General features: G+C 35.8%; 2 protein-coding genes across 3 annotated transcripts in view; both read right to left on the bottom strand.

Moving 5' to 3' along the window:
- TEX11 (testis expressed 11) overlaps positions 1-21,439 on the bottom strand; it is a 278,253-nt gene that overhangs the window by 72,569 nt on the left and 184,245 nt on the right. The window lies entirely within an intron of this gene.
- On the bottom strand, positions 11,595-12,365 carry LOC123628750 (chromobox protein homolog 3). Its single transcript, XM_045538678.1, has one exon. It carries the CDS (start codon positions 12,254-12,256, stop codon positions 11,705-11,707), a length of 552 nt encoding a protein of 183 aa, XP_045394634.1. The 5' UTR covers positions 12,257-12,365; the 3' UTR covers positions 11,595-11,704.

The following is a 21,439-nucleotide window of genomic DNA, read 5'->3' as shown; positions in this document are numbered from 1 at the left end:
CTAGGTCAGAGAAATAGACATCAACTCCCAAGGGATCACACTTTTATAATAAGGGCAAACCAGAAGTAAACCCACTCCCACCCATATATTAATATATCCTTAGGGGACTGTAAATAAGGTTACCTTGGTGCTGATTAAAGGTTTCACAATGGGGTGGAGGGAAATAATCCCTGAGGTGTAACACAAGGAGATTCATGTACTTATAGCCCCAAATTACATTATACAAGAAGTGAAAGATATGAAGCTGAGAATTTAGTTTATTTATTTATTTTTAGAGACAGGGCCTTGCTCAGTCACCGGGGCTGCAGTGGCGGGATCATAGTGCACTGCAACCTCCAACTCCTGGGTTCAAGCAATCCTCCTGCCTCAGCCTTCCAAGTAGCTAAGACTACAGGCACACACCATCACACCCAGCTATTTTAAAATTTTTTGTGGAGACAGGGTCTCACTGTGTCACCCAGGCTGGTCTCAAACTCCTGGCCTCAAATGATACTCCTGCCTCGGCCTCCCAAAGTGCTGGAATTACAGACATGAGTCATCATGGCTCCCTGAGAATTTAGTTTAGACAGCTCCCAAATATCTGCAGAAGCAAATGTAAATACTCTCTGGGGGAACGCACCTTCATCTTAAGCTTCAAAATAATTCCACAAATAATTTTCCAAGAATCATGAGTTATACACATTAAAAAATAACCATGCACACTTGGAAAAAAGGTACCACAAATAAGAATCAGCAGAAACAACAGATAACAGAAGCAGATCCCAAAGATGCAGATACTAGAATTATCAAAAACTGGTTATAAAACACCTATGCTTTCAAAATTTAAAGAAACAAAAGATACGCTCAAAAATAAATGTACTTGGGTTGATACACAATGGTACATACTGATACAGTTATAGTTACTGTTTCTAGGTAGTATTCATTCTGAGTCATTATTGTCTATGTTATACCAGTCGTTAAATAAAGTTCATAGGAAACAGACAATACAAAATGTGATCTTGAAGATTTGAAAAAAAGTAATGCTTAAAATGAAAAATACAATAACCCAAATGAAAACATAACGGACAGGTTTACTAGCAGATTAGAAACAGGTGAAAAGAAAATTAGTGAACTGAAATATACAACACAATAAATTAGCCAAAGTGCAGCACAGGCCAGGTTCAATGGCTCACGCCTGTAATCCTAGCACTCTGGGAGGACAAGGCGGGCAGATAGTTTGAGCTCAGGAGTTCGAGACCAGCCTGAGCAAGAGTGAGACCTGTCTCTACTAAAAAAATAGAAAGAAATTAGCTGGACAACTAAAAACATATAGAAAAAATTAGCCGGGCATGGTGGCACATGCCTGTAGTCCCAGCTACTAGGAAGGCTGAGGCAGTAGGATTGCTTGAGCCCAGGAGTTTGAGGTTGCTGTGAGCTAGGATGATGCCACTGGCACTCTAGCCCGGGCAACAGAGTGAGACTCTGTCTCAAACAAACAAACAAACAAAACAAAGTGCAGTACAGACAGATTACAAACATGGAAGACATTTAAGAAAGGATTCTATACTCTCTAGGCTAGCCACTGAAAGATTAGCAGCAGTAAATGATTTTCACGATAGTAGAAGGGGAAAAGGGAAATGTGAAAAAAAAAAAATTGAGAGGGCCGGGCACAGTGGCTCACACCTGTAATCCTAGGACTCTGGGAGGCCGAGGCGGAAGGATGGCTGGAGGTCAGGAGTTCAAGACCAGCCTGAGCAAGAGTGAGACCCCAACTCTACTAAAAATAGAAAGAAATGATCTGGACAGCTAAAAATATACACAGAAAAAATTAGCCAGGCATGGTGGCACATGCCTGTAGTCTCTGCTACTCGGGAGGCTGAGGCAGGAGGATTGCTTAGGCCCAGGAGTTTGAGGTTGCTGGGAGCTAGGCTGACGCCACGGCACTCTAGCCAGGGCAACAGAGCAAGACTCTGTCTCAAAAAAAAAAAAATGAGAATAGTCTTTTCAACAAATGGTGCTGGAACAAATGGACATCCACATCCAAAAAAAAAAAAAATGGATCTAGACACAGACTATAAACCTTTCACAAAAATTAAATGAAAATGGATTATAACTTCAGTGTAAAACCCCAAGCTATAAAACTCTTAGAAAATAATACAGGAGAAAATCTAGGTGACCCTGGGTTTGGCAATGACTTTTTAGACACAACATTAAAAGCATGACTCATGAAAGGAAAAATTAAGTTGAACTTCATTAAAATTTAAAACTTCTGCTCTGTGAAAGACATTATTAAGAGATTAAAAGACTAAGCCACAAATTGGGAAAAATATTTGCAACATATCTGACAAAAGACTGATATCCAATATATACAAAGAATTCTCAAAACTCAACCATAAGAAAACAAGCAACCCAGTTATAAAATGAGCAGAAGACCTGAAGAGACACTCCACCAAATAAGACATACAGATGGCAAACAAACATATAAAAGGATATTTAACAGCATATACCATTAGGGTTTTGCAAATTAAAACAGCAATGAGGTACCACTATACATCTATTAACGTGGCTAAAATCCAAAACACTGACATCTAATGCTGACAAAGATGCAGACCAACAAGGACTCTCATTCACTGCTGATGGGAATAAAAAATGGTATGACCACTTTGGAAGACAGTTTGGCCATTTCTTACAAAACTAAACATACTCTTGCCATACAATCCAACACTCCTTGGTATTTACCCAAATGAGTTGAAATCTAATGTCTACACAAAAATCTGCGCACAGATGTTTATAGTAGCTTTACTCATAATTGCCAAAACTTGGAAGCAACCAAGATGTCCCTCAAAAAGTTAATGGATTTATATATTCAGATAATGGAATATTATTCAGCACTGAAAAGAAATACACTATAAAGCCATGAAAAGACGCGAAGGAACCTTAAGTATATATTACAAAGTGAAAGAAACCAATCTGAAAAGGCTAAGTACTGCAGGATTCTAATTATATGACATTCTGAAAAAGGCAAAACTACAGAAACAGTAAAAAGATCAGTGATTGAGGCTAATCTATATGATATTATTAATATAATGATGTACACATGTTTTTAATATATATTCATCAAAGCGCATAGGATATACAATATAAAGACTGAATCCTAATGTGAACTATAGACATTAGATAAAAATAATGTATCAATATTGGCTTATCGATTGTAACAGAGCACACTAATGTAAGATGTTAATAATAGGGGAAACTGAGTATGCAGAGGGTGGTGAGCGGGTATATGGAAACTGTCTGTACCTCTCACTCAATTTTTCTGTTAATCTAAAACTTCCCTAAAAAATAAATTCTATTATTTTAAAAAATTGATCCTAAAAAGGGCCAAGAAAGGGGAGAAAAAGAAACAGAATAGAAATCACAAATAGAAAGCATAAAGATGTAGATTTAAACATAAATATATCAATATCATATTATTAATAAATGTATAAAAACTGGTAAACATCTTTATAAATATTCCAGTTAAAAAGCAAAAATGGTCAGACTGAATTAAAAATATCTAACTATACACTGTTTACAAGTGGCACACCTAAAACATAAAAGATACAGAAAGGTTCAAAGTAAAGGTATTAAGGAAAATATATCTGGACAATACTACCAAAAGAATGTTAGTGTGGATATATTAGTATCAGACAAAAATGACTTTAAAGTAAAAAGTAATACTAGATATAAAGAAGATCACTTCATACCAATAAAACCTCAATAAACAGAAATATATTATGGTACTAATTTTGTGTGCATAAATAGTATAGCCTCAAATATATAAAACAAAATGATAACATTAGATAGGAGAAATAAACAAATTCGCAATCATAATGGAACATTTCAGTACCTCATCTCAATAACTGATAGAGTAAGCACACAAAATATGAGTTTTGGATATGGAGGATTCAAACAAAATGAACAAGAAACTCAATCTAAATTTATATGTGTTTATACACATGGTCTCTGACTTACAGTGGTTCGACTTACAATTTTTGAGTTTACCACGGTTTTATCAGAGCATAATCCCATTGTAATTCCAGGAGTTCCTTATGACTTACAATGAGGTTATGATTTCTACTGAATTTGTGTCACATTTGCACCATTGTAAAGTAAAGAAAAAGTAAGTCAAACCATCGTAAGTTGGGGACATCTGCTGTGCTGCCAGCATTGAATGCATTTTTGACTTAGTATTTTTGACTTATGATGGATTTATCGGACGTAACGCCATTGGAAGTAAGTTGAGGAGCATCTTTATATATATGTACATACACAGTGCCTAAAAACTCAAAAAACATTTCTTTCAAGCACACACAGAATATGTACAAACTGACCATGTACCTAACCATTAAGCAAATCTCAGCTTATTTCAAAGTCTGAAATCAATTACAATGTAATTAAGCTAGAAATCAATTACTAAGTAACTAAAAAGATGCCAAGATAATCTTCATGTTTCAAAATTCAGATATAATATTTTTACATAATTCATGGGCCAAAGAAAATAACCCTAAGGAAAATTGGAAAACACTCTGAATTGTATAATAATAAAAATACTACATGTATCAGTGTTCTCCAGAGAAACAGAACAAATAGTATATATATAGTCATGTGTTGCTTAACCATAGGGATACATTCTGAGAAATGCCTTGTTAAGGCAATTTCATCATTGTGCAAACATCATAGTTTACTTACACAAACCTAGACACTATAACCTACTTACTACACATCTAGGCTGTATGGTATAGCCTATTGCTCCTAGGCTACAAACCTGTACAGCATGTTACTATACTGAATACTGTGGGTATCTGTGTATCTAAACATATCTAAACCTATAAAAGATACAGCGAAAATATGGTATAAAAGATAAAAATGGTACATCTGCATAGGGCTCTCATGGAGCTTGCAGGACTGAAAGTTGCTCTAGGTGAGTCAGTGAATGGTAAGTTAATGTGAAGGCCTAGAACATTACTGTATGCTACTGTAGACTTTATAAACATTGTGCACTTTAGCTGTAATAAATTTATTTTAAAAGTTCTCTTTCTTCAATAATAAATTAACCTTAGCTTATGTAACTTTTTTACTTTATAAACTTTTTAAGTTTTTTAACTTTTTGATTCTTTTGTAATAACACTTGGCTTAAAACACAAACACATTATACAGCTGTGAAAAAATATTTCCTTTCTTTATATCCTTATTCTATAGGCTTTTATGCATTTCTAATTTAAAAATTTTTTTTACTTTTTAAACTTTTTTGTTAAAAACAAAGACACAAGCATATATATATTAGCCTAGGCCTACACAGGGTCAGGATCATCTAAGACATCACTAGGCAATAGGAATTTTTCAGCTCCATTATAATCTTATGGGAACACCAACATATATGTAGTCCATTGTTGACCAAAACTTTTATTATATGGCACATGCTTGTATAAATATATGTAAGAGGAGATTTATTATAGGAATTGGCTCACATGATTATGAAGGATGAGATGTCCTACTATATGCCATCTGCAAGCTGAAGAATCAGGAAAGATAGCGGTGTCTGAGTCCAAAGGCCGGAGATCCAAGAGCTCAATGTCCAACGGCAGAAGAAGATGGATGTTCCAGCTCAAGAATAGAGAGCAAATTTGCCCTTCCTCCATCTTTTTGTTCTATCTGGGCCCTCAATGGATTGGGTAATGCCTGACCACATTAATGAGGACATATCTTCTTTACTCAGTCAGTATACTGATTCGAAAGCAAATCTCTTCTAGATACACCCACACAGACACACCCAGATATAATGTGTTGCCAGCAGCTATCTGGGCATCCCTTAATCCAGTCAAGTTGACACATAAAATTAACCATTATACTACATATCAAAACTTGGGCACTGGGCATGGGGAATATTTAGGTAGATTGGTAATGTAATTCTTCTCTGGGTAGAGATTACATGGGTTTGTTTACTTTGTGATAATTTATCAGCTGTACACTCACAATTTGTGTATTTTTATTTATATATAATATAAACATATAACTTAAAATATTGTGGGATACAGCTAAAGTAGAACTTAGAGGACAATATAAATATATTACATAATCAATATATTTTAAGAAGACTGTAGAATGGGTTCCAACTCTTTCCAGAAAAATACAAGAGGTGCTATATCACCATTGTTTCTTATAGCTGAGTAGTACTCCATGGTATACATATATCACATTTTATTAATCCACTCATGTATTGATGGGCACTTGGGTTGTTTCAAGAATGGAAAAATAAGCACCACATGTACTCACCATCAAATTGGTTTCACTGATCATCACCTAAGAGCACATTTAGGAATAACATTGATCGGGTGTAGGGTAGATGTAGGTGGGGGAGGGGATGGGTTTATACATATATAATGAGTGTGATGCGCACTGTCTAGGGGATGGACATGTTTGAAGCTCTGACTTGGGGGGTGGGGGGGCAAGGGCAATATACATAACCTAAACTTTTGTACCCCCACAATATGCTGAAATAAGAATAAAAGTAAATAAATAAATAAATAAAAGACTGTAAATTCAAAAGCTAAAAATCTACCTTGAGAAATTATAAAAAGAATTGCAAGATAAACCTAAAAAAATATAAAGAAGAAAATGTATACTATGAATTGCTGAAATATAAAGCACACATACAATAGAGAGGACTCACTAAACCAAAACTTTGTTCTTCCAAAAATCTAATAAAATGGACAAACCTCTGGTAAGACAAAGAACAAAAAAGAAAGAAGGAAAATAAAAGCTACCAAGAGGGCATTTGAACAACTTTATGTTAATAAAGTTGAAACTTCAGACAAACATAAATGCATTCCAAGAAAAATATACTTTACCAAACTGAATAAACAAGAACTAGAAATATCTGTATAGTCCTGTAACTATTAATGCAATTAAATCAATAGTCTAAAATCTTCCCCAAAGAAGACTCAAATCCCAGATTGTGTCACTTTTTTTTACTTTATTAATTTTATTTTACTGTGGTAAGAACACCAACATGAGATCTATCCCCAACAGATATTTAAGTATACAATACAGTATTGTTGACTATAGCTATATCGTTATACAGCAGCTATCTAAAACTTATTAATCTTGCTTAACTGAAACTATATACTCATTGATTAGTAACTCTCCATTTCTCCCACTCATCTTGATCCCTGGAAACCACCATTCCACTCTTTGATTCTATGAATTTGATGATTTTAAGTACCTCATAAAGATAGAATCATGCCATATTTGTCTTTCTATGACTGGCTTATTTCACTTAGCATAATGTCCTCAAGGTTCATCCGTGTTGTTGCATGTTACAGAATTTCCTTAGTTTTAAAGGCTGAATAATATTTCGTTGCATATATGTACTATATTTCTTTATCCATTTATCTGTCAATGGACATTTAGGATGTTTTTACATCTTGGCTACTGTGAATAGTGCTGCTAATTAACATGGAAATGCAGATATCTCTTTGAGATCCTGATGTCAATTCTTGTTGATAATTATGCAAAAGAGGGGTTGGTGGATAATATGTTAGTTCTATTTTTAATTTTTTGAGAAACTTCCATACTGTTTTCTGTAAAGGTTGTACCATTTTGTATTCCTAACAACAGCGTCCAAGGGTTTCAATTCTTCCACATCCTTACCAACACTTGCTTTATTTTTTTTTTTTTTGATGATACACATTTTGTGACAGGTGTTAGATGATGATATCTCATTACGGTTTTCATTTGCATTTCCACGATGATTTGTGATGTTGATAATTTTTTCATATACCTGCTTCCTATCTGTATGTCTTCTTTGGAGAAATATCTATTCAAGTCCTTAACCCAATTTTTAATTAGGTTATTAAGATTTTTTTAAATAAGCTTTCTGGTCCTTTCTCTCTTCTTCTAATAGAACTCTCATAATACATATATTGGTCCAGTTGATAGTATGCCATAATTCTCTTAGTTTTCCTCACTCTTTTCCACTATTTTTTCCTTTTACTCCTCTGACTAAATTATTTCCAGTGACCTGTTGTTGAGTTTGCTCTTCCTTTCTGTTGCTTGATCTAGTCTACAGTTGAACCCCTCTAGTAAGGTATTTAGTTTAGTTATTGTGATCTTTAGCTCTATGATTTTTGTTTGGTATTTTTTAATATTTTCTATCTATGTTGAAATTCTCACTTTGTTCATGCATTGTTGTTCTCAGTGAGTATCTATATGACAGTTATTCAAATATATAATTCTATTTCATTAGAGTCAGTTTCTGGAGATTTATCTTGTTTCTCTTTTTCCTTTGTTTGGAATCTCTTCACCAGATTTTTTGTTTTCCATGAGTCTCCATGCTGGTGTCTGCACATTAGATGAAGTACCCACCTCCACTAGGCTTCATGAACTGTCTTTGTACAGGAGAGGCTCCCCACCAATCAGCCCAGCCAGAGATTCTGGGGGACTCTCAAACTTGTCCTAGTCCAAGTTGCTTGCTTTGCTCTTTGCAGCCCCCAAGGCATGTAGGGTATGCCTATCACATCAGTGCACTGTGACAAGTGAGACTGAAGCCAGTTCCTTGGGTGACCTCCAGCAAAGTTGGACTGTTGGACACTGTCTGTCCAACAGTCCAACTCTTTCTCTCCCCAGGAAGAATTCGGGAGCCAAGGTTTTTTTGTCTACTCACTCTGTGCTGGACCAGAAGGGAAAGGGGTCTATGATGACTGCCAGACAAAATCTCCATATCTGCTTTCACTTGCCCCCAGGTGGCTAGATTATGCCAGGAACTGTCAGCACTCTGAGATAGGCAAGTCAGAAGCCAGTCCTTTGGGTTACCCATGGAAAAGTCATGGTGTTAGATCCCTGGACTAACTCTTTCCCTCCTGAAAGAGAAGCAGGCAGCTATGGTTTTTGTGTGTTCACTCTGCTGAGCTAGAGGGAGGAACTATAATATCTATCAGCCCAAGCCACTGTCTCAGTTCTCTTCTAGCTAGGTATACTTTGCTGAACCTGTCAGAGCTCCAAGACCAGCAAGATAGATGCTGGTTCTTCAGGCAGCCTCAGAGAAGTTGGGGCATTGAACACTCTTCTCCTTCCCAGATCAACTCTTTCCCTCCCCAGGAGGAAGCTGAGAGCTGAGATATTTCATCTGCTTTCTCCATGCAAGGCAGAAGAGATATGATGCCTACCATTTTCCTCCAGGCAGCTAGACTGTGCTGGGCCTGTCAGAGCTCCAACACAGCAAGACAGAAGCCAGTCTTACAGTGAGCTCCTTCAGAAAAGTTGGGGTTCTGCATACATGAACCAATTCTTTTCCTCCCATGATTCAAACTGGGAGCTAAAGGGTCTCTTCATAATCATATGGTGCTGTGCTAGGGGTAGGGATTCTGGTGAGAGGGCTTCCTTAAACTCTCTACTGGCTTTGGTGAGTCTGGTTTCACATTTGCCCAGAGTGCAAGAGTATTTTTATCAGTTTCTAGATTTCTCACAAAGGGAATCTGTCCATAAATATTGCTGAATCAGTATGTTTGTTTGGGGAAGGAGGGGCCAGGGTTTCCTACTGTATCATCTTGCTGATGTAAGTCTCTAGATGATTTCAGATTTTTGGGAAGAAATAATTCAAGTTTTAAACACTTTTCTAGAGCATAGAAAAATAAAGGAGCATTCTCTAACTTCTTTTATGAAGTCAGCATAACCTTCATATCAAAACTCAATAAGGACAAAATGAAAAAGAAAAATTAGAGACCAATTTCACTCATAAAGAGAGATGTAAATATCCTGAACAAAATATTAGCAAACCAATCCAAGTAAAATAAGAAAAGAATAACATCATGACTAAATTGAGCTTTTTCCAGGATTGCAAGGTTGGTTTAAACCAAAAACCCTGTGCATTATAGGATTTTTTCAAAAAAGACATAAATAATTTTAAAGAATCCTACTGATAAAATTCAATTCATTAGCAACATAAAGGAAGAAAAAATCATATGATTATCTCAACAAAACAATACAGAAAACCTCTTAACAAATGAGCCACTGATGGGGACTTTCTTAATCTTATATATGGTACCTGTACAGGGTTGAATGCTGTCCCCCCAAAATTCATGCCTATCATGGAATCACAGAACATGCCCTAATTTAGAAATAGAGTCTTTGTAGATATAATCAAGTTAAGATGAGGTCATAATGGATAAGATGGGCCTTAATCCAATCACTGGATTGGATTAGAAGAGGCAAATTTGGACAGAGACACAGAGAGTACCACGTAAAGAAAGAAGATACAGCGATAACGGTGTGAGATGATAGAGGCAGAGATAGGAGTGAAGAATCTGCAAGTCAAAGAACTGGCAAACATCTAAAGCTAGGAAAAGGCAAGAGAGGATCCTCCACTAGAGCCATCAGAGAAAGCAGGGCCTTACTGACACCTTGATTTTGGACTTCTAGTCTCCAGAACATAAGAGAATAAATTTTTATTGTTTTAAGAGACTCAGTTTGTAGTACTTTGTTACAGCAGCCCTGGGAAACTAACATATTATCTATAAAACAACAACAAAAACTACCCTAAAGCAAATATTATACTTAATGGTAATTTATAGTAGCTTTCTCTTTTAGATCAGGACCACCACTTTTATTCAGCGTAGTAGTGGAATCATTAGACAACACAATAAGGCAAGAAATATACAAAGTATATTGGAAAAGAAAAAAATACAAAATTTTCAGTTGATATGATTGGATATATAGAAAACCCAGAAGAATTTACAAGTTAATTATTATAATTATTAAGAGACTTTAGGGCCAGGTGCAGTGGCTCACACCTCTAATCCTAGCACTTTGGGAGGCTGAGGCAGGAGGATTGCTTGAGCCAGGAGTTTGAGACCAGCCTGGGCAACATATCAAGACCCCATCTCTGCAAAAAATAAACAAAGTTAGCCAAGAATAGTAGCACATGCCTGTAGTCCCAACTACTCAGGGAGGCTGAGGAGGGAGGATCACTTGAGCCCCAGAATTTGAGACTGCAATGAGCTATAATCATACCATTGCACTCCAGCCTAGGTGACAGAACAAGACCCTACCTTGAAAATTAAATAAATAAATAAATAAATAAATAAGGATCCCCAAAGTGATCTACAGATTCTATGTAATCCTGATGAAAATCCCAAGGCAATTTTTGCTTAAAAAGAAAAACTCATCCTAAAATTTATATGGAATCTCAAGGGACCCTGAGTAGCCGAGAACAATCTTTAAAAAAACAAAGTTAGAGGATTGAGACTTCCTAATGTCAAGACTTAGCTAGCTACAAAGCTATTGTAATCAAAACAGTATAGTACTGGGATAAAGACAGACATATAGACCAATGGAATATAATAGAGAGCCCAGAAATAAACCCTCATATATATGGTGAAATAATTTTTGAGAAGAATGCCCAGACCATTCAGTGGGAAAATGACAGTCTTTTCAACAAATGGTGCTAGGCAAACAGGATGTCCACATGCAAAAGAATGAAGTCGTACTCATAGCTTACATCATACACAAAAATTAACTCAAAATGGATCAAAGGCCTAAACATAAGAGCTAAAACTATAAAAGTCTTATTTTTTTTGTATCAAACTTGATTTATTAGATGTAGTTATTTCTTCACACTAGTAAATCAAAAACCAAGACCCAGATTGTATATATATATATAAATATATATAAAAAGCAATGCAAACAATTATTGAGCTTCATCTTCTGGACAAGAATGCCAAGTTAGTCTCTCTTCATAAAAAGCAATTACAATTTGAGGACACTTCATATTTGCTTCTTTTGCCAGCACCAAATCTGCCTCATCTGAATCTTTCCATTTCATAAGAAACATTAATTCTCCACTGCTATCCGTGGCACCAATTATTCTTTCAGGATCAAGACCTCTGGCAAAGCCTCTTGGTTTGTCAGCACCATCTCTTTTTTTCTTTGACTTGCTATCGTCAGATTCACTGTCAGATAAAGACTTTCTTTTTGTACCATCTTTTTCTTTACCAGCTTTTTGAGAATTAAGAAATGCTTCAATTAACTCTGGACAATCCAAATTTTCTTCAGGTTCCCAAGTATTGTCAGCATCTGTAAATCCCTTCCACTTCAGGAAATACTCCACTTTCCCATTTACTACACGTCGATCCAATACTTTTTCCACCACAAATTCTTCAGGCTCTGCCTCTTCAACCTTTTTACTCTTCCCATTCTGTTTCTTTCCCATTTTTTGCAATGTAGTTTTATTGGAGGCCATTTTTTATTGCAGACTTGAAGAGCTATTATTCACCGCCTCTGAGCTGCTCCGGGTCGCGGGTCTACGGCGTCTCTGGCTCGGCGCGCTTCGGGCTCGAGCCACATCCTAAAACTATAAAAGTCTTAAAAGAAAACATATAGCAGCCGGGCAAGGTGGCTCATACCTGTAGTCCTAGCACTCTCGGAGGCCAAGGCGAGAGGATTGCTTGAGCTCAGGAGTTCGAGACCAGCCTGAGCAAGAGCAAGACCCCATCCCTACTAAAAATAGAAAAATTAGCCAGGCGTTGTGGTGCGCACTTGTAGTCTCAGCTCTCAGGATGCTGAGGCAAGAGGATGGCTTGAGCCCAGGAATTTGAGGTAACAGTAAGCTACAATAATGCCACTGCACTCTACCCAGGGTGACAAAGTGAGATACTATCTCAAAATTTTAAAAAATAATATAATATATATAAAAACCTTTATAACTTTGGATTTGGCAATAATTTCTTGGATATGACATACAAAACACAGTCAACAAAAGGAAAATCAGATAAACGGACTTCATCAGAATTAAAAAACAATCTTCTGTGCTTCAGAAGACAATATGAAGAAAAAGACAACCCACAGTATGGGAGAAAATATATGCCAGATATATATCGATAAGGGGTTAATATCTAGAATATGTAAAGAATTCTTACAACTCAACAACTATAAAATAAACAATCCAATTAAAAATGAGCAAAGGATTTGAGTAGACTTTTCTCCAAAGAAAATATACAAATGACCAATAAGCACATGAAAAGATGCTCAGTATCACTAGTCATTAGGGAAATGCAAATAAAAAACACAAGAGACCACTTCACACCCATTAGCATGGCTATTATCAAAAAATTAGAAAATAAATTAGTGTTGACCAGGATGTGGAGCAATTAGAACACTTGTGCATTGCCAGTGGGAATGTAAAATGGTGCAGCCATTATGGAAAACAGTATGGTGGTTGCTCAAAACATTAAACATAGAATCACCATACGATCCAACAATTCTACTCCTAGGTAAATACCCAAAAGGATTGAAAGCAGGGACTCAAACAGATTCTTTTAATATCCATGTTCACTGCAGTATTTACTCATAATAGCCAAACGGTCGAAGCAACCCAAGTGTCTATACAAATGGATAAACAAAATGTGGTACAGTCCTGCATCGCTTAACAACAGGGATATATTCTGAGAAATGTGTTGTCAGGCAATTTCATCTCATGCGAACATCATAGTGTATTTATACAAACCTAGATGGTATAGCCTACTACACACTATAGCCTATTACTACTAGGCTACAAACCTGTAAGGCATGTTACTATACTGAATACTGTAGGTAACTAACATAATGGTAAGTATTTGTGTATCTAAACATATCCTAAACCTAGAAAAGGTACAGTAAAAAATATGGTATGACCCCCGTAATACACTGAAATTTTTAAAAATATGGTATGAAAGATAAAATATGGTACACCTGTATAGGGCACTTACCATGAATGGAGCTTGCAGGACCGGAAATTGCTCTGGGTGAGTCAGTGAGTATGTGGTGAGTGAATGTGAAGGCCTAGGACATTACTGTCTGCTACTGTATACTTTATATACACTTAGGCTACACTAAATTTATAAAAAGTATTTTTCTTTCTTCAATAATGAATTAACCTTAGCCTAGTGTACGTTTTTTACTTTATAAACTTTTAAATTTGTTTAAAACTTTTTGACTCTTTTGTACTAAAAGTTTAAAACACAAACACATTGTGCTGCTATATAAAATTATTTCCCTTCTTTGTATCCTTATTCTATAAGCTTTTTTCTGTTTTTAACATTTTTAATGTTTTTAACTTTTTAAACTTTGTTAAAAACTAAGACACAAACACACACATTAGCCTAGGGGTACACAGGATCAGGATCATCAATATCATTGTCTTCTAACTCCACATCTTGTCCCACTGGAAGGTTCTCAGGGGCAATAACATGCATGCAGCTGTCATCTACTATGATAATAATGCCTTCTTCTGGAATACTTCCTGAAGACCCTGCCTGAGGCTGTTTTACAGTTAATTTTGTTTTAAGTAGAAGGAGTACACTCTAAAATAATGATAAAAAGTATAGTATAGTAAATACTAGGTGAGAGGAATTTTTCAACTCATTTTAATCTTTGGAACCATGGCTCATATATGAGCTGCATCATTGACTGAAGGTTGTCATTATGTGCATGACTGTCTATACATACAATGGAATCTTATTCAGCCATAAAAAGGAAGGAAGTTCTGACACATACTGCAACATGTATGAAACATGAGGACATTATGCTATGTGGAATAAGCCAGTCACAAAACAACAAATACTATATGATTCCCTTTATATTAGGTACCTAGAGTACTCAAGATCAAAGAGACAAAACGCAGAATGGTGGTTTCCAAGGATTAGGAGAAAGGGCAATGGGGAATTTTTGTTTAACGAGTACAGAGTTTCAGTTTTACAAGATGAAAACAGTTCTGAAGACAGATGGTGACAGTGATTTTACAACAATTTGTCTGTACTTACTGCAACTGAACTGTACACTTAAAAATGGTTAAGTGTATATAACTTTGACTCAAACTGTACAAAAGCAGTTTATGTAACCAAAAAATTTGTACCCCCATAATACTCTGAAATAAAATAAAATTTTAAAACATGGTTAAGTGTAATTACTGTCAATGTAAATTTTGTTATGCATATTTTACCACAATTTAAATAAATCAATTGTATTTCTGTAGGCTAGCAATGAACAACTGGAAATTGAAATTCATAGAGCAAGACCATTTGCAATATCATCAAAACATGAATTCTTTGGGATAAAGTTAACAAAACGTGCAGGATTTTTATGCTGAAAACTGGAAAATATTGATGAGAGAAATTAAAGAAGACCTAAATAAATAGAGAGCTATGCTATGTTTATGGATTGGAACAATTAATACTGTTAATATGATAACTGTCCCCAAATTGATATATAGATTCAATTCAATCCCAATCAAAATACCAGCAGGCATTTTTATAGAAATTGACAAGCTGATTTTACAATTTATATGAAAATATAAAGAATCTAGAATAGCTGAAATGTTTCTGAAAAACAAAGTTGAGGGTTTACACAGCTTAATTTTAAGACTTACTATAAAACTACAAAACTCTAGAGAGTAAGGTATTGGCATAAGAATAGATATGTATTGGCCGGGCGCTGTGGCTCATGCCTGTAATCCTAGCACTCTGGGAGGCCAAGGCAGGTGGATCGTTTGAGCTCAGGAGTTCGAGACCAGCCTGAGCAAGAGCGAGACCTCGTCTCTACTAAACATAGAAAGAAATTATACGGACAGCTAAAAACATACATAGAAAAATTAGCTGGGCATGGTGGCCCATGCCTGTAGCCCCTGCTACTTGGGAGGCTGAGGCAGGAGGATTGCCTGAGCCCAGGAGTCTGAGGTTGCTGTGAGCAAGGCTGACGCCACGGCACTCTAGCCTGGGCAACAGAGTAAGACTCTGTCTCAAAAAAAAAAAAAAAAAAAGAATAGATATATAGAGGCCAGGGCGTGATGGTTCACACGTGTAATCCTAGCACTCTGGGAGGCCAAGGTGGGAGGATCACTTGAGGTCAGGAGTTCAAGACCAGCCTGAGCAAGAGTGAGAGAAACCCTCCCCCCTCCTCGTCTCTACTAAAAATAGAAAAAAATAGCTGGGCATGGTGGTGTGCACCTGTAGTCCCAGCAACTAGGGAGACTGAGGCAGCTCGAGAGGCTGAGGCAGGAGGATCGCTTCAGCCCAGGAGTTTGAGGTTGCTGTGAGCTAGGCTGACGCCACAGCACTCTAGCCCGGGCAACAGAGCAAGACTCTGATTCAAAAAAAAAAAAAAAATAGATACATAGAATCAGTGGAATAGAATACAGTCCAGAAACAGATCCACACATTTATGATCTATTGATTTTTGACAAAATTGCCAAGGTAATTCAATGGAGAATGTATAGTCTTTCATTACTGGTGTTAGAACAATATGGTATCTATACGGGAAAAAAATGAAACTTGATCTCTATCTCACACACACACACACACACTCACACACACACACACACACACACACACACACACACACAAACTAATGCAAGACGGATTGTAGACCTAAACATAAAAGTTAAAACTATAAAATTTCTAGAAGGATGCATAGAAGAAATTCTTTTGCCATCTTGGGGTAGGCAAAGATTTCTTAAATAATACACAATAAACATAACCATAGAAGAAAAATAAAATAAATTTGACTTCATTAAATTAAAACCCACAACACATCTACTAGAATGGTTAAAATGAAAAAGATTGAAAATACCATATGTTGACAAGGATGTGGATTAACTGACATTCTCATCCATTGCTGGTAGGAATATAAAATGGTACAACTGCTTTGGAAAATAGCTTGACAGTTTCTTATAAACTTAACAATACACTTAGCATATGACCCAGCAATTCCACTTTTAGATATTTCCCCAAGATAAATCAAAACAAATATCCACACAAAGATGTGTACTTGAATGTTCACGGTAGCTTTATTCATAATAGCCTCTAACTGGAAACAAACAAAATATCCATTAACAGATGAATGAATAAACAAATTATGGTATATCCACACACACAATGGAATACTACTCAGCAGTAAAAAGGAATAAACTATTGATATATGCAACAACATGAGTGATTCTCTAAAACATTATGTTGAGTGAAAGAAGCCAGACTTTTTTTTAAAAAGTACATACTGTATGATTCCACTTATATGAAACTCTGGGACAGACAAATCTAAACTCTAGTGATAAAAAGCTTATCAGTTATTGCCTGGAGCTGGGAGTGGAGGTGGGGATTGACTGGGAAGGAGCACAAGCGAACCTTTCGGGATAATGGAAGTCTATATCTAGACTGTGGTAGTGGGTACATTGGTGTATATATTTGTCACAATCATCTAACTGTATACTTACAATGAGTGCATTTTCATATGTAAATTATATTTCAATATAGTTATTTTTAAAAGAAATTAGTAATGATTTATAAAGGTCCCTTTAGTTCTAAAATTCAATGATCTATAAGCGTAGTTCTCCACAGAATCTTCTTGGATTACAATAGATTTTTTCAGATTATACTGATATTTTAGAACAATATGGCTGGAAGAGAACTCAAAGTTCTCTTAGCCAAAAAACTCTTCTGATACTTGAATCTCTTCTATAACATTTATACCAGGTAGTCATTCAGTCTTTTACTTAAATACATTCAAGAAGAGAGAATTCACTATACCTTAAGAAAATCCATCTCAGTTTTTGGACAGGTCTAATCATTAGAACAAATTTCCTTATGATGACCCCAAATCTCATTCCTTGTAGGTCTCACCAATGGAAACACACATGGAATAAATTTAATTCCTTTACTCCTTGACAGCCATTCAAATATTAGAAGAAAGCTATCATGTTCCTCCTAAATCTTCCATTTCCTAAATTTAACATTCCTACTTCCTTCAACTATTCTTTGAATAAGAGGCTTTTTAGTGCTCACATCATCCTGAATGCCTTCCTCTTGGCACATTAGGGTTGTCAATATCCTCCTTCAAAAGTGTTGTCCCTCAGTCCAACACAATACAGATGCTCCTTGATTTACAATGGGGCTATGTCACAACAAACCCATGCTAAATTGAAAATACTGTAAATCCAAAGTGCATTTTCAACTGATGATATTTTTAACTTATGATGGATTTATCCAGACTTAACCTCATGGTAAACTGAGGAGCATACTGAATGTGTATTGCTTTCACACCATCATAAGTCAAACCATTGTAAGTCAGGTATTGTCTGTACTGTCTCCCTCACTATCCATGAGGACTGGTTCCAGGACCTCCGCAGATACCAAAATCTGCACATGCTCAAGTTCCTTAGATAACATGGCATGGTATTTGCAGATAATTTATGCATATCCTCTTGAATACATTTTTTTCTTTTGTAGAGAAGGAGGTCTCACTGTCACCCACGCTAGAGTGTAGTGGCACAACCATAGCTCACTGGAGCTTCAAACTCCTGGCCTCAAGTGATCCCCCTGCCTCAGCTTCCCAAGTAGCCCTCTTGTATATGTTAAATCATCTCTAGATTACTGATAATACCTAATACAATGTAAATAGTTGTTATACTGTATTGCTTATTTGTTTTTATTGTTACCTTGTTATTTTTTATTGTTTTTTTCCCAAATATTTTCAATCTGTAGTTGTTTGAATCCACAGGTTTGGAGGGCTGACTGTACTTTAGATATGTTCTAACCAGAGCAGAATAGAGGATGATTGCCACTTTTCTCCCACAGTACATTAAATTTCTATTGATTCAACCTAATTTGAGTGAACTTTCTTAGTATTATTGGCTTATGTTGAGCTTACAGTCAACAAAAAGCCCCAAGTGTTTCATGTGTGCTGCTGTTAAAGCCACATTTTATCTATTCTGTTCTTGTACTGTTGTTGTTGGGGACCCAAGTATAGGTAGGATGTTTTGTTCCTTCCTGCTTATCTTCATCTTGCTAGACTAGGCTTATCCTTTCAGCCTATTATGGTCTCTTCAGATCTGACTCTGTCTTCTACCATATCAGTTGCCTTTTTCAGCTTTAGGCCATATGTACATTCAGTCAATATTCACAAAAATCCCACATTTACCCATTCCTATTCTAAGTTCATATGCTATGTACCACACAATTTGACACTTGATTTGCACATTGTCTTTTATTACTTTCTAATTATTTTATACATGTAAGTCTTGTTTCTGCATTAATATTTTTAAGCTCATCTGTACAGCAGATCGTGTCTTCTACTTATTCCATAGTACCAGCCACAGATTGAGCATTCAATAAATATTTGTTTACTTGACTTAAAACCTCAATTAGGCTATTTTTACAGTATAGCTGCATGAAATGAGCCACAATTGATCTTCATCTTATGTTTTCTTTAGTGCTTTCTTTTACATCTATATAGATGTATTTGTGGGAAAGGTATACCTACTTAAGAATTACAAAACAAAAATCGGTGACAAGCTGGTATAGTACAAACAAAAGCCACAGTGCCATCTAGTGAACATCACTAGCTTACGTCTGCTGACCACAAGCTCATTTTCAGTCCTATAATGGAAGGGTGTGATTTTGAGAACTTTATACAGTAAACAGAAACAATATATAACTAGCACATGATACATAGTTGCTTTCACTTTAGGTCATATAAATATTCTATAAATTGTCTCATCTCTGTGGCTGTTGAGTTTTATGGCCATTCTATGGTTTGAGATCATGGTTTAGTTTTATCAATCTATGGTAGTTTTATCAATCTATGGCAGTACTAATGACATCCACGGAAAATGCAGTTGTAAACTGAGGATGGAACTTCTGTAGTGAGTTAAAGAGTATCAAATTTTGTGCATTCCCTTTAACTTACACAGACTATCACCAAAACAATCCGTTATCCATCTGTTAATTAACATTAAGGTTTTATTATGCAGCAAAATCCCATTATATCAAGGTGTGATAAGTTGTTTCTATACTTAGAACTCAAGCTCATTTCCCTTATGCTTAAATCGATTTAAGCCTATGATTTGCACAAACCAAACACTTAAAAATCCTCAAAAATAATACAGCAAATTAGGATACTGGGCTTAAGGTACTACAAACTCCCCAAGGACAGAATTGATGTCTATGAAAACTAAAACCACATTGTTTAATATTGTCTCATGCAAAGTACTGAGACATCTCAATGGATAATGACAATTTAAATATGTGTATTTATACAGTTTAGAAAATAAACCAAAGAAATTATCTATAATTAGCATTGTTATCGAAGGAGATGTTGCTAAATGTGTGAGCTAATGACTGTAATCTTATCTACTAAAAATTTAGAGGAATTTATTCCCCAATCCCTTTGACTCACTCAAATTAACTTCTGACCTATGATTCAATATTTCATTTTAAAGCAAAATCAAATGAAATGTGTTTCCCTCACCCAGAGAGAAAGGAACTAAGCATGAGAATGTAAAGGTGGGTGATTTTTAATAATATAATCTCATTCAGTTCTGATAATCAAAGGGCACTCACAGATTTTGATTACTATTAATTTTCAATTATGTATAGCAGCAAGGATGGAAATAGAATGAGCACAAATGGCCAATAATAATATGAAAAAAATGCTCAATGTCACTAATCAACAGGGAAATGCAAATTAAAACTACAATGAGATATCACCTTACCCCAGTTAGAATGGTTTTTATTAAAAAGTCCAAAAATAATAGATGCTGGCATGGATTCAGAGAGAAAGGAACACTTACACACTGTTGGTGAGACTGCAAATTAGTACAACCTCTGTGGAAAACAGTATGGAGATTCCTCAAAGAACCAAAAGTAGACCTACCATTCAACCCAGCAATCCCAGATACTACTGGATATCTACCCAAAGAAAAGAAGTCTTTTTATCAAAAAGATACCTGTACTCAAATGTTTATTGCAGCACAATTTACAATTGCAAAGATGTGGAATCAACACAAGTGCCCATCAATTCATGAGTGGATTAATAAAATGTGGTATATGTATACCATGGAAAAGGAAGAATTGATGCCTTTTGCAACAATTTGGATAGAATTGGAGACCATTCGCCTAAGTGAAGTATCTAAAGTAGAAAAACAAACACCACATGTACTTGCTATTAAATTCGAACTAACCAATGAGCACACCTGTGCACAGAGGGAAGTAAAACTCAGTGGAAATCAAGCAGGCAGAAGGGGCAAAACCTACCTAATGGGTACAATGAACACTATTTGGGTGATGGACACACTTGTAGCCATGACTTGAACATTACGAAAGTGATCCATGTAACCAAAAACATTTGTGCCCCCTCAATATTTTGAAATAAAAAAACAGAATGAGCAAATGGAATTCCTATATCAGAGGAAATTTACTGACAGCTATTTATTGGGTCTCTATTACTATTTTTTTAATGTAGTAAGTATCTACTATGCATTAAGCACTATGCTGGATACCAGGGCAAATAAAGATAAGATATGGTTCCTGTATCTCAAGGAGTTGGCAGTCTAACAGGGGGCTAAGACAGGTATACAAATAACTAAAATATAAGGCACAACATAAGTACCTAAGGATAA

The sequence above is a fragment of the Lemur catta genome, chromosome X (genome assembly GCF_020740605.2).
Source record: "Lemur catta isolate mLemCat1 chromosome X, mLemCat1.pri, whole genome shotgun sequence".
NCBI classification, from domain to species: domain Eukaryota; kingdom Metazoa; phylum Chordata; class Mammalia; order Primates; family Lemuridae; genus Lemur; species Lemur catta.
This window is presented reverse-complemented; position numbering and strand designations above follow the sequence as displayed.

Coding starts and splice junctions, on each gene's coding strand:
- LOC123628750 (XM_045538678.1), bottom strand. CDS start 12,256: ATGGCCTCCAATAAAACTACATTGCAAAAAATGGGAAAGAAACAGAAT.